The sequence below is a fragment of the Pyxicephalus adspersus genome, chromosome 5 (genome assembly GCF_032062135.1).
Source record: "Pyxicephalus adspersus chromosome 5, UCB_Pads_2.0, whole genome shotgun sequence".
Classification (NCBI taxonomy): domain Eukaryota; kingdom Metazoa; phylum Chordata; class Amphibia; order Anura; family Pyxicephalidae; genus Pyxicephalus; species Pyxicephalus adspersus.
The window spans coordinates 1,888,943-1,903,653 of NC_092862.1; the positions used below are offsets into that span (position 1 = coordinate 1,888,943).

General features: G+C 43.5%; 1 protein-coding gene across 1 annotated transcript in view; it reads right to left on the bottom strand.

Moving 5' to 3' along the window:
* SHARPIN (SHANK associated RH domain interactor) overlaps positions 1-14,711 on the bottom strand; it is a gene marked incomplete in the record, with an annotated part of 32,564 nt that overhangs the window by 16,666 nt on the left and 1,187 nt on the right. The window contains 7 exon segments of the mRNA XM_072413208.1: positions 240-413; positions 924-1,006; positions 1,821-2,079; positions 2,919-3,009; positions 3,402-3,543; positions 6,070-6,204; positions 7,085-7,259. Coding sequence (XP_072269309.1) covers positions 240-413; positions 924-1,006; positions 1,821-2,079; positions 2,919-3,009; positions 3,402-3,543; positions 6,070-6,204; positions 7,085-7,259 — 1,059 coding nt within the window.

Below are 14,711 nucleotides of genomic sequence, written 5' to 3' on the forward strand. Positions count from 1 at the left end.
ATACCCATACAAGAAATGGGGTGAGAAGTTGTCACCAGGACAGGAATATACAGACATCCTTAAAACTCCTACTAAAAATGTATCCATAATCACAATGTGTTCTGCCACTTCCTGTACTCTCCTCCAATGGTCCCCAGAGTTCCTGCCCACTCTGTGTTGGTGTGGCTTTTATGTACATTCATATAATGCTTTGAATCATCTTATTAAATCCAATGGAAGATATACCATCGCATCCCTACCTTCGTGTATTGCTTCAGCCCGTCATTCTCCTGTTGTAACCTCCGCCGCTCCGACTCATCTGGTTTGTACCATTCGGGAATCACGTAGTTCGCTGGCCGGTCAGAACTGCAAATCTCACAGCCCGGACGGGTAGGTACATTGATGAAAGTGCAGGCGGGGCATGACCAGCCAACCTGAAGAAAAGGACGAAATAGGTCTATATGAGAATCACGATCACACAACCCGAACAAATATCATATAGCCCCATTACCACAAGATGGGACCATTTTCCATGCAATGGTAGTTTAATTTTCTTAAGTCTTTATGATTCTGTATTATCAACCCAGAAATGTTTTTAAGCTGGATGGGAAGAAATTGTAGGCGGGTGGCAGCCCCTGTATTGTGACCCAACTATTCAGTAATCACCCACAAATAACTGGATGCTCACCGAAAATGCTTAGTGGTGCACCCAGCTAAGAGGGGCCGGGGGGAACAATGAATTATGTTTGGTTTTCAACTCCAAGCTTGTGAACAAAAAAAAAAATTTTTTTAAAAATGGACAGGTGTCACTTAGGTCAAGGATTACCTGGAAAAAGTGACACACACACAGTTAAACCTGGTCAGTCAAGAGACATACCCACTGTTACACCTGAACAGGTGACACACACACACAAAATCATCAAAAATAACACACACAGTTTTACCTGAACAGGTGAAGGAGGTGCTTTGGGGGTCAGATTTGGCTGGCTGGGTGTATCCAAGGTCTCTGGCCTTAAAATATTCGACACTAGGAAAGAAATAATACTCTCATTAAACTGCAGACCGGGCAAAGCATCAGGATCAGATGATAGTCTGACCTCAAGCCTGTCAACTGCAGGAAAAGCCATTCATTGTGACAAACGACAGGTGAGGATGGCATGTAGGTCAGGTCACTTTTAACCCACAGATATCTCCACAACTGGGTGTCATGCCCAAATCAATCAAATAAGGAATCAATTATCTCAATACAATGACTTCCCATTATTTAGTATTTACCCTGAAATGAGAGAATAGGAGCTCAGCAATGTCCCCTCTCACAGGTAACTGTGGGCATTCTGTCAGGCACAAGAGTTATCCTGACACACTCCCCCCAAAACACAACCATGCCATCCCCATGTAAATAAATGAGCCAATGTACAGAATACATACAGTAAAAGTCTATAAGGCTTCATGGTATATGTCAGAGCTAAATAAATGTATATTAATAGTTTGTGACTGTGGGGAGACAGAGTGTCAGCTCCTCTGTACAGAGACTGATGGGACTGGCTCAGTGTTCTCTGTACAGCACTGTAGTATATGTCAGAGCTAAATAAATGTATAATAATAGTGTGTGACTGTCGGGAGACATTAGTGTCATCTCCTCTGTACAGAGACTGATGGAACTGGTTCAGTGTTCTCTGTACAGCACTATGGTATATGTCAGAGCTATATTAATGTATAATAATAGTGTGTGACTGTGGGGGGACATTAGAGTGTCAGTTTCTCTGTACAGAGACTGCTCCGTGGGACTCAGTGTTCTCTATACAACCAATATGTCAATACTGTACACCATATTTAGTTACCTAGCCTCGGAATGGGTCGGCTGGGGAGGGTGTTGGCTTTGCGGTCATCCAGGCCTGACATCACCAATTGTGAAGGCACCTGATGGATGCTGCAGTCTTGTGGTGTCAACTTTGCCTGTTTAGCGCCCAGCAAGTAGAGGAACGCTGTGTCTCCATCTCTGCGTATACCGTAAGACATGACTGTCCGATCATCGGAGCAAAGACATTGGCCAATAATCCAGCGCTGAATACTGGGGTGGAACTGGTAATCTTTAAAAATCTAAAAAGGCAGAAGGAATGTGGTTAGGGATGTTGACTGCACTGCCTGACGCACATTAAAGAGAGAATGCAGAAATATGCAGTGGGTTCAAATCACCAATATCTCCTTGAAAATCCTTGTTGCATGGCTGTCTTTAGTTTCAATACTATGACACAATGACACAGAACTAACAGAATGAAGTGAAAACTGCAAATCTGCAAAAAGGAACATGAGGATGCATACTAACCTCTGCAATCTATTATGAATGCTGCAGCCAAACTTATCTATTCTTTCCACCTACCTACCCCATACACAGCCTTTCTACCTACCCCCATACACAGCATTCCCACCTACCTACCCTATACACAGCATTCCCACCACTCCTCTTCTGCTGCCTCTCTTTGTAGTTCTCTTCATTGGCTTCCATTTCACCTGAGAATCAAATTCATCTCCTGAGCTTTACCTTCAAATCCCTCCACAGCTCTTCCCCCACCTACCTACCTGATATACAAATCCCTCCACAGCTCTTCTCCCTTTGTACCGTTTTTAGACATAAGACATAAAACCGGACAGAAATGAACCGCCCAGGAGGTTAAAAGAGATCTCAAACCCAACCCTTGACCCTTACCTACCCGTCTTTTTCGGTCTCCGAAACCCTCACTACTCACCCACCATTCCATACCCCCCTCCTATTGTGTGGTACTTCCCCCACCTCCTAGATTGTAAGCTCTTCGGGGCAGGGTCCTCTCCACCTTCTGTGTCATTGTCTGAAGCTGTCTGTCATTTGCAACCCCTATTTATTGTACATCGCTGCATATTATGTTGGCGCTATATAAATACTGTTGAATAATATTACTAACCTGTTGCTTTAGCATGGCTATGGTAGTGTGACTGTACACGTACGTGGAGATATTCACCGAGGCCTTGGCGTCCTCCACAGCGACTTTCATGCTGAAGGGAGAGAAGAATCCCAGATGTTAGGAAGCAGCTTTATCTCCTGGGAGCACAATGACGAGTCAGTGACACCAGAGATCTCTCACCTCTTTACTGGACTCACACTGCAACTTTGTATCATTTTATATTTTAAGATTTAACCAGCATTTCCATTCACACTAAGTGGTATTTTGATATCAGGCTGCCATACACAAGTCTGATGCCATTTCTATTTGAAATTTTTCTTATTTCTATTAAAACGGATCTAGGCCCTCAATACACCTCCATAAAGATCTCAGGTCACCTTTCCTAAAATCATCCTAGTGCTAATTCTATAATCTCTATAAAGGGAGTGAGGGGTGAACACAGACTGTAAACCCCAATTGCCGGTGACACATTGTCACACTTACCAGATCTGGGGTTTGGGGTAGCAGGTTGGTTTTAGCTGAACCTGTGTGGGAACTTTACATTTGGCCAACTCAGCCGCATAGTAGGCAGCCATCTTCTGGTCTCCACTTTCTATGCATCTGCTCAGCCGCAGCGCTAACTCCTCTGAAAAGAAAGAATAAAGAAGTGAAACGACTGCGCCATACAGGGCCACACCAGAACTGACACAATGCTCCACATCATGCAGGGACACACCATTTACCCAAATTAAAACTTAAAGTAGAACTTATCCCCCCCCCCCAAAAAAAAAAAAAACACTCTTACCTTCAATCCTACAGATCAGTCTATCCATCGGGAGGTTTCTTCGTTTGGGTCCTGCGTCGTCCCGCAGGTCTCCTGCACTGTGCAGAGGAGGCGCCAGACACCGACATCTTCTTCTTTCTTCCTCTGGGTATTTCTTCCTACGTCACCCGATCTCGCATTGCGCAGGCTAAAGATCAGGTGACGTAGATATGGAAAAAATTGCTGATCTCACTGCACATGTGGGAGATTGGCAATTTTTTTCTTCCATTAAAGAAAGGGCTCCTTCTATGCATGCCTGAGATCAGAGGCAGCCATGTGCCTCCCAGGTTGTGTGATATAGGTATCCCGGGAGGCTTTGCCACGGCGATCAAGACAGGAAGGGGAGGTGTTACAATTTTTACTTTAAATAAAAGAGTTGTCTTCCCTTTAATGTAAAAATTTTGAAAAATCCACTTTAAGCCCCCTAGCGGTATAATTCCATCCAAAGTTCCATGCAAAAAGTGGTAAAATTTTTTGCATGGAAAGTTATTTTTCATTGTAGGCTATAATTCTTAGGCATAACTCATCGATATTTAATACATTTAATAATAAACTTTAAATACCATAACACAAAAATCTATAAAAAAAAAAAAATAAATAAAAAAATATTTAAACATGTAATATAAGTGTACAGTAGCATATATAATATAATATATATATATATATATTATATGAATATTTCTTTGTATTTGACTCAATAGAGCTATTTTGTATTGAATCCAATACAAAATGATTTGAATTTCCTGCAGATCCTCTCGCCCGCACCGACGTCACCGGGAAACCCAGTAGATCGTCGCTGCATACGCCAGCTGGAGATCAAGGAGGAAGGATGTTTCCCCAGGACCTGAGGGGACCAGCAGAACGCCGGGGGACACCCACGGAACAAGGTAAGTGGGATTTTTTTTTTTAGTTAGAATTGACCCAGAGTGTGACTTGGGAATACCATTTTTTTCCTGGAAAATCTACCCCAAGTCACACTCAGGAATTCCGCTGGGGGGGGGGGTAAAGGAGTCTTATTTATAAAGCGGTGAATCAGACATTCCTTTAAACATTTCCCAGTGGAGAATCTTGCAAAGCCATGTGTTTCAACGGCAGTAATTATTCCCTCTAAATAGACTCCAAAAAGTTTTTAAAGTGTGGGCCACCTGTGGGTCCAATAATCACAATGGTCATCCCTCTCTACGGCAATACAGGGTCTCCTTACAGATTGATAACCAGGGTGTATAGTAAGTGATTTTGGCACAGCGCCTATTATTCTTTACCAGCAAGTGGAAGGCGGCAGGAAAGTTCAATGGATGGACAGGGCATGTGCACCCAAGGAAGTTTCCATGGTGCCCAATGCCAACGTGGCGTATAGATAACACTTGGGGGATAAAAAATTTGAGGAGCTAATAGACAGTTTTTATTATTATTACACAGTATTTATATAGCGCCATCATATTACGCAGCGATGTACAAGTCCATAGTAATGTGACTAGCTCTCCCTCAGAGGAGCTCACAATCTAATATCCCTACCTCAGTCATATGTCAATAATACAGACTAAGGTCAATTTTGGGGGGTAGCCAATTAACCTAAATGCATGTTTTTGGGTTGTGGAATGAAATGGGAGTACCCAGAGGAAACACACAAGGAGAACCTGCAAACTCCATGCAGGTAGTGTCCTGACAAAGATTCCAACCCGGGACCCAGCACTGCAAAGGTCAGGGTGCTAACCACCTAGCCATCGTGCTGATTTGTTAGAAAGTAATCACATCAGAGGATCGGTTATTATTTATTATATATTTCCTATTTTGGTAAATCAACATATAGGAACCTGGAACATTTGCTGCCATCCTGGAGTCCGGGAGCTGCACAGTGTTTCTTGTAGCGTGCTTTTACGGTTCCACCCAAGCAGTGGAGGGGGAGGCTGCTATGGCTCAGCTGACTGGGGATATTCTACAGCGCCCCTTTAGTCTTTAGGATTTGCTCAAGATGACACCTTTTATTGAGTGGGCATTCACTGGCTCCATGTCTGCCATTACTTGTCCTGGGGGAGATAATGAACCCTCCTAAGGCAGTGTTTAAACCAGAGCTCCTCCAGAAGTTGCTAGGGGTTCCTTGAGCAGTTTGTACTTCTCAGGCAAGTTTAAGTGACACCAATGATGTAAGGGTGACATTCTTCCCATTAGCCAGCAATGTAAGAGGAATTCTTCCCACTGACCAGCACACGAATATACTGTGAGCTGTGAATAAAGTAATTATAATTATCCCTGAAGACATGAAAGTTATTTCAAGGGTTCCCCCCCCTGCTCTAAGGACTCTCTACCTATATCAGTCTGTAACACTTTGGATCCTGGACGGTTTCTTACCCTTAGTGCATAGGTTGCCCATCAGTGTGGTGGGATCAGCCTCTGGTGAGAGGGGTTCTCCGCTATTTGAGGGGGTCCTGGGTATGGTAGGTACTGGCGGCTTTATTCCTGGAAGGTTCCCTTGATTTTTTGCCACTGTAAAGAGAAAAACATTCAGATAAATACAGACCGACCTAACGATCAGTTGCGGACAATAATGGACACTTCTCAACCTATTCAGCAGCAATAGGGGAGAGTGCAAAGAACTGGAGTCACATCACCAAGAGATGATGTTTTCGGATCAGAGAGATCCCTTTAGGACATTGCACTGGCAAACAAGATCAGGGGTAAAATTCTTCCTATTCTATCATACGTTTCACTGAACACTTTTATGATGGTATTCCTCTGATCATATCTGAAAATGCCCGGTTCTCCTTCAATTCCATCTTCCAGATCAATTCACCATTTTTCCCCACAAGATCCACCCCCAAATTTCCTCCCCTATGGACTCCGAGGGATTCATTTTCCTTACCTGCATCATCGTCCCAGGAGAATGCAACCTTCTCCCTCATATGATTATCTCTTAAAGCGTACATAAACTCAGAAATTTTACTTTACATAAAAGGATAACCCTTTTATGTAAGGTAAAACTTCTGTTTTGTTTTTTTTTGGGGGGGGGGCACTGCCCCCTCGTGGCTCCTGGGTGTTCCTTCTGCGCATGCCTGAGATGCTTGGGAGCCTTTTAGCTTAAAGAGAAAAAAAATTGCAGATCTCACGCATGCGCAGTGCGCGAGATCGGGTGACGTAGGAAGAACAAACAAGAAAAAGTGGAGAAGATGGCAGAGCCGGGTACTAGATGGAAGACATATCCAGATGGATCGGAATACCCTGCAGGATTGAAGGTGGTTTTTCGGGGTTTTTTTGCATTTTTTTTTTAATTTAGTTCCTCTCAAACTCATCCCTACTTCTTGCAGACTAATATCCCAATGACCCTCCACTCCCATATGATCATCTCCAGCCGCCCCCGATCACTCACCTTTTCTTGACTCTCTAAGGGAGCTGCTGACCACCGTCCACCATTTTTGGGCCTCTCGCTCATCTTCGAATTGGAAGGACATACAGGTAGAGGGATCCTCCAACACGGTCAACTGGTGACACAGCGATGTCTTTATATCATACGCGATATCAATTAGCCTGAAATCTCCAATAACCTGCAAGAGAAAAGCCAGGTCAGAAAATGCCTTGGGAGGGTTCAGCATTTGGTAGCTGATGGTGGGAAAGTTAGACCCCTTGAGAGCATCTTCTGTCCCTCAGGTAGGGCTGGGAATTTGTACATAAAACCTTCAATTCTCCAACGCCGATACCTTCTATGATGATCAAACACAGAAAACATACAAGAAACTGATTTAATGTCCTGTTCAGCAATTCCCTGCAGGCCAAACATTTCCATTGTGGTTTTACCCGGTGCTCCCCTAAACAGCTTGCCAGAGACAATCAGCAAGACCCTCTATTATCGGACACTGGGCCGACCAGTCCCAATTCTACTCCCTATACAGTGGGGTGGTACAGACCTATGGGCTCCTTTTTCCGCTGCTCCAATAATGTTGATCTCCAAGCTACAGATTTATGGGCCCCGTGCCAATTTTTGACAAGATGTAGGTTCAGTAACTTCACATCAGGGGCCCCTCTTCACATCACACCTCTTTAACATACCTATAAATAACACTTTGGGCAGGGGAGTGGCTCAGTGGCTAGCACTCTGGCCTTTGCGGCGCTGGGTCCCAGGTTCAAATCTTCGCCAGGACACTATCTGCATGGAGTTTGTAGGTTCCCCCTGTTTTTGTGTGTTTTCTCCAGGTACTCCGGTTTCCTCCCACATTCCAAAAATATGCAGTTAGTTAAATTGGCTTCTCCCCAAAATTGTCCTTAGATTGAAGGACAGATTGAAGGACTAAAGTATATTGTAGAGTCAACATTAAAATACATAAAGACATTAAAATATGACTATGGTAGGGACATTAGATTTTGAGCACCTTTGAGGGACAGTTAGTCACATGACTATGGACTTTGTATGGACTATGGATGTAAGGAATATAATTTTGCTGAGTTTTGAATTTAGGTTGTTTTTTGCTTTATTTTGCAGATAATTGAGTTGTGTCGAAACTAGTTATATCCTCCTTATCAGTAGGTCAATATTTGCTCCATCCTTACCTTGAAGCATCTTGCTCAGCGAAGTTGTTAATTAAGTTTCTTGTTACTGACTAACTACTAAGTGTCTTCCACCTTGTTGTCTGACTATATAAACTGCGATGTGATAATAAAGTTTTGAGACAGAATATAACTACATGCTTACGCTGCTTGTGTGTCATTCACTGCTCCCAACGCGTTGAAAACAGAGGTCATGATAGAAAGGGAAATATTGGTCTGGGATCAATAGGAAATCGCCTTAACAGTTTGGTGTCAGAAGTGGGATATCTACCTTTAAAAGACCAGGATCGGGTAAGTAGAAATTTCCTTTTCTACCTCTGCCCTTCCCTGGGTCCCTGTAGATATCTTATGAACCTAAGCACTGGCAGTGTAGACTCCCTCATAGAAGGACTGGGTCCTTAGGAAGATTGGGAAATCTTTTATTGAATTTGTGCACACTCATGGCCTCTGTTTTAATGTATAGAGTATAAGAATTTTGTTGCATGATATAGAAGTATAAGAAATATTGTATATAAGATAAGTTTGTGTTCTAATCTGGTTGCCAAGGTGAGGTTGGGTCAGTCCTCACTGGCAGTCTGATATTTATACTGTACTTTATACTGCAACTATGGGAAATTCCCAAGGTAAGGGGAATAACCCAGAGGAACCTAAATATCCCTATAAGAAACATGTAAAAAAAAAAAAAAAAAAAACATATAAAAGTGTGCTAGAAACCTGACAAACAAGGATGGCCCCCTATAATGTTAACTGTAGAGCAGGAGATTATTACACTGACCCCTTTACATGACACCTGAAAAATGGAACGGAGAACATAAAATGTCCCGATCCATTCCAACTTCTGCACAAATGTAAATGATTATCCCTTTATAACTGAAGCACACTATAAAACGTTATGGGAAGAGTTACACACTGAGTTTGTAAGATTACACCGAGATAGGAAATCCATGGCCACTGCATGCAAGCAAAAGCCAGGGGAAACTATAAGTGATTATTATTGTTATTATTAAACAGGATTTATATAGCGCCAACATATTACGCAGCGCTGTACATTAAATAGCTAGAAGGTTTAGGAAAGTGTGGAAGGAAGAAGCAGGTTTAGGATTAGGAGGAGATCTGAGTATAGTCACTGAATAATGGAATGATTCCTGAACATGGGTACACTGCCAAAATGATTATTGCCAACTAGAGCACTTTAGATGCCCCAAACACTTTTTGCCCAGTTATTAACAAAGGATGCTGCAGGATGTTTTGAGCTGCCTAAGTCGTCCAAACCCCATGTACAGGGACTCCACCACCACTATGTTACAGATCTCTGACCAGGCTGATGAAAACCCAATAATCACATTGGAAGTAGGACAATTCTTGATAGACTTCTTAGTAGACACAGGAGCGACTTGTTCTGTCCTCCGATCCTGATCAGGTCCAACTACATCTAGTGGGCCCTCTGTGGGAATAAACGTCATCACCCCTACAGGACGCACACCTCATATCCCCATATGTACAGTACATGGAGAATACATTACACATCACTCATTCAAGGTATTACTTAGTTGTCCAGTTAACCTGTTAGAAAGAGACCTGATGGGATCTCTGGGAATGTCACTGGTTGTTGACCCAAATTGGATTTTCCGGTTCCTGACAGCACATGGTCCACCAGACCATATGACGTGGGATTCCTGGACTGCACCACATATACAGCACTTACAAAACCACATACACCAATATACCAAAAGCAGTATCCTTTAACTAAAGACAAGGAAGATTCCTTAGCACCCATGATTCAATCTTTCTGCCAGCCAGGCATACTTAAGAGAACCTGCTCTCCTTATAAAACTCCAGTAAATCCTGTCAAAAAGCCAGATGGCTCATACTGCTTTACACGGGATCTCAGAGCCATCAATGAGCTGATCACACCCCTAACACCGGTCATGTCAGATCTTAGTACCATCCTTACAGCAGTACCACCCGAGACCCAACTTTACAATGTTATTGATTTGGTCAGTGCATTTTTCTCCATACCATTATCACCTGAGACTTAGCCCCTTATGGCTTTTATTTTCAAGGGACAACAATATACTTGGTGCCGCTTGCCCCAGGGTTTTGTTGACTCCCCGGCAGTTTTCTCAATTGCCCTCCTGCAGGTTCTTGCCAACTGGCAGCCGCAGCATGGTTCCACTTTATTGTTATGTACTGCAGCCCTTCTCAGGAGGCATGTCAGAGGGACACGGTGTCTTTGTTGTGTTTTCTGGAAAAGGGAGACAGAGGGTGTCACAGAAAAGGTTCAGTTCTGTCTGCAACAGGTCACATTCCTGGGAATGCCTTTAACCCTAGGATCCCGGCTGCTAGCCCCCAGCCATGTACATGGCATTACCAGTCTGCCTTGCCCACAGACAAAGAAACAGCTGCTCAGCTTTCCTGGCATGATCAATTTCTGCAGACACTGGATTCTTGACTGCTCGTATTGGGACTCACAGCCCAGTCCTAGTACCACCCCAGTGCCCCTAATAACATTCAATGGTCTGATGAAATGACTAAAGCATATGTGGTGTTAAAAGAATAACTGACCTCTGCCCCTGCATTGGGAATGATGAATTTCAATGTACCATTTGTATTGTATCCAAGAGAGAATTGTAAAACCATGGCTGCTGTGCTTGCTCAGATGCATGGAGGTAAATTGAGGCCTGTGGCATATGTCTCTATTACACTGCCTGTTACTGTGCAAGGCATGCCAGCCTGTCTGCTTGTGCTGGCTGCGTGTGCAATGGCTGTACAAAGTGTCTCACTTCTAACTTTGGGTCACAAGACGATACTTTACACATCCCATGCTGTACTACACTTGCTTAAGAATTGAACCACTCAACACATAACAGAACAAAGGTTGTCTGGTTATGAAGTTATCCTAACATCCATTGCAGGATTAGGTGTAAAATATGCTCCTGCTACCAGCGGTCCTGTCACTGTGCTCAATGCCCTCTTAGGTCCTAAAGGGCCGGAGGATGAAGTGCCAGAGTCATACTCATCTATCACTGAAATTCACCTCCCCATTCAAATAGCCATTGTTAAATTTCAAGCACACACTTCTTCCAATTCCTTCCATGCCAGGGGCAACAGACTAGCAGATTTTCATGCCAAAGTCGCTGCTCAGTCTACCACACCCACCACTAGCCCCCGATACACTTCTGCTCGCCATCCCAGCTTCCACTGAAACCAACACAATTACAGTCGTTTGCCACCCCACAGGACATTGAATTCTGGGAAAAGGAGGGATTGACCTTAGATTCCTTTGGAATCTGGTCAAAAGGAAGGATAGTAGGGCTGCTCCAGATAGCAGTACCCCTCATTTGTTTTCAAATCCATGGTATGAGACATAAAAACATTAAGACCACAACACAAGAAATACACAGGCGATTTTGTGGCCAAAATTTTAAAGGAACAGACGCAAGTCATACTTTCCCGCTGTTTAACATGTGCCAGAAATAATGTGCAAGGGAAGACACAGGACAACATGAACATTTGGTACCTCCACAGGGTCCATTACAAGAGTTAGAAATTGATTTCACAAATGCTGAAGGCTTCCAATGGATGTCAGATAATGTTAGTGAACAGATAGATTGAGCAGATAGGTAGAAGCTTTTGTAGTCAGGAAAGAAAATGCAAGGACAGTAGCTATAATACTATGCAAGGAGATCATCGGCAGATTTGGATGCCCGGTGAGAATAAGCTCAGACAATGGCCCTCCACTTCTAAAGTCACGCAGGAGATTTAAAAAATGATGAACATAGAATGGAAGTTCCACATCCCATATCACCCCCAGAGTGCTGGAGTAGTAGAAAGGATGAATAGGACACTGAAAGACAAACTTAGGAAATTACCTGGAGGGACATTACATGAGTGGGACCAATACCTACCAGCCATACTAGCTAAATAAGAATGACACCCAACCCGGTTAATAAGCTGTCACCTTTTGAAATTTTAATGGGAAGACCTTTTCCCACCCCCTGGGCTAAAGACCCTTTATTTTAATACCCGGGGATCTCAAACAAATCCAAGACCGATATGTAGCTAAACCTATTGAAAATTGAACAGCAACTACGGAGATATTTATCTTTCTTTTCCTTTCCCTACAGATCAACAGACGCACCCATTCAAGCCTGGAGACCTAGTGTTGGTTAAAGCTCTGCACAAGCACCAATCCTTGGATCCAACCTTTGGACCTCCGGTCACCCTGCAAGCCATCACTAGAACAGCCGTGCTGACCAGTGGAGGACCGACCTGGATACACGCCACCGATCCAGCGCCAGGATGATGCTTCTTGATCCACGAGTACCAGCCTGGATGCTTGTCTGCAGTTTTGAACCCTGATTATCATATTCTGTCTTGTATGGGTCACAACAACTTGCCACTATCACCCTCAAGACTTGCCCTTTGTTTGTCCCCAAACAAGCCATAACCTAAAGAATTACTCTACCCTGTCTATGCACCGGCGATTACTTAAGTATAGTGATTGGACTGATTTCCAGGGCAACATATGGGAACGTCTTGCCAAAGAAATATTTAATGGTTCTAGTTTTTGTCTATCTGATATGCATAGTACTCAAGATATGTTAACTTCTTGTTTGATTGCTGTCTCTACTCCAATCAGCATGCTGCTTAGAGTCTTTAGCAATATCTACAATGACACTGAGGTTATCGAAAGTGATAACATTTATCTTATAACCTGTATACCTTTTGTAGTAACTGTCAAACCTATGACTCCCTGAAAGTGTTATTGTCAATATGCAAATCTAGAATCATTCAGCTTCCTCGAGTTATGTAAGCTGAAGACCCTGAGGCTGTTTATTTGCATGTAAAGGAACAAAGGTATGAAGTCAGGTAGTTATCCTTTGTTCAAGGATAAAAGGAAGGGAATGTAAGGAATGAAGGACAGATTGAAGGATAAAGTATATTGTAGAGTAAACATTAAAATACATAAAGACATTAAAATATGACTATGGTAGGGACATTAGATTTTGAGCACCTATGAGGGACAGTTAGTCACATGACTATGAACTTTGTATGGTCTATGGATGTAAGGAATGTCATTTGCTGAGTTTTGAACTTAAGTTGTTTTTTGCAGATAATTGAGTTGTGTCGAAACTAGTTATATCCTCCTTATCAGTAGGTCAACATTTGCTCCATCCTTACCTTGAAACATCTTGCTCAGCGAAGTTGTTAATAAAGTTTCTTGTTACTGACTAACTACTAAGTGTCTTCCACCTTGTTGTCCGAGTATATAAACTGCGATGTGATAATAAAGTTTTGAGACAGAATATAACTATATGCTTAGGCTGCGTGTTGTGTTATTCACTGCTCCCAACGCGTTGAAAACAGAGGTCATGATAGAGAGGGAAATATTGGTCTGGGATCAATAGGAAATCGCCTTAACAATGGACTTTGTACAGCGCTGTGTAATATGTCTGCCCTATATAAATACTGTGTAGTAGTAGTAATAATCATCTCAGAATCCTACATTCACACGAGGGGCTGCCCAGACCTCAGCAGCTCACCTGCAGGGGTAACTCACCTGGTGAGTCCCTACTATAGAGCTGGCAGAGATCTTCTATTGTCAGGAGGTGACGCAGCTAATACAGAGCCAGGATGAAGAAGCCAATGGTGGAAGATCTTCAGCTCTGTACATAGCTGTGATTGGTCAGAATGTGGTCATGAGAAGGACCCCTACAGGAGTATCGGGCCATGGCCTAATAAAGACCAGTATTCTCCACAGACCCTTTAAGCTGGGCGCACCACCTGGCATTTTTCAGTAACCACCCGCCTGTTTTTGAGTGATTACTGAATAGTTGGGTCACTAAACTGGGGCTGCCACCCGCCTACAATTTCTTCCAACCCAGCATAAAAAAAATTTCTGGGTTGAACACTGAAGACCTCTACAGCCCCTGCACAACAGCGGCTAGATGTTGCTCCAGGCGAGGGAGAGGGGCCAGGCTGGTACAGCCCTGGGAAGGAGAATTTGTGGAGAGCACAGGTGGCCCCTGATGAGTACCAACAACGAATCATTTAGGGCCCCATCATGCAGAACACATGTAGGTGATGGGTGGCCTGCCAGTCATTCTTAATGTCACCCCAACACAAAGTGCATGCTGGGCTTTTGATGGGACGAGCTGCCTTGGGCACCCATGATATAGGATTAGGAGGTGGGGTCAGGTATTAGGACAGATCTCGCTGCCGGAGTATCGCCACCTGTAACGGAAACATAAATCCGTGGACAGAAAAACACGAGAGTGACATCACGCCCGGGCCTGACATGGGAGAGGAAGAGAAAGCAGGAAGTTGGAGGAGGAAGCAGAAGAACGCTCGGTGGAAGTTGTTTTGGATGAAGAGGGGAGGGCATATAAGACTGCGTGTTGGGTTTGTATTGCTACCTATGGAGACACAAAACCCTCCCAACATCCCACCTA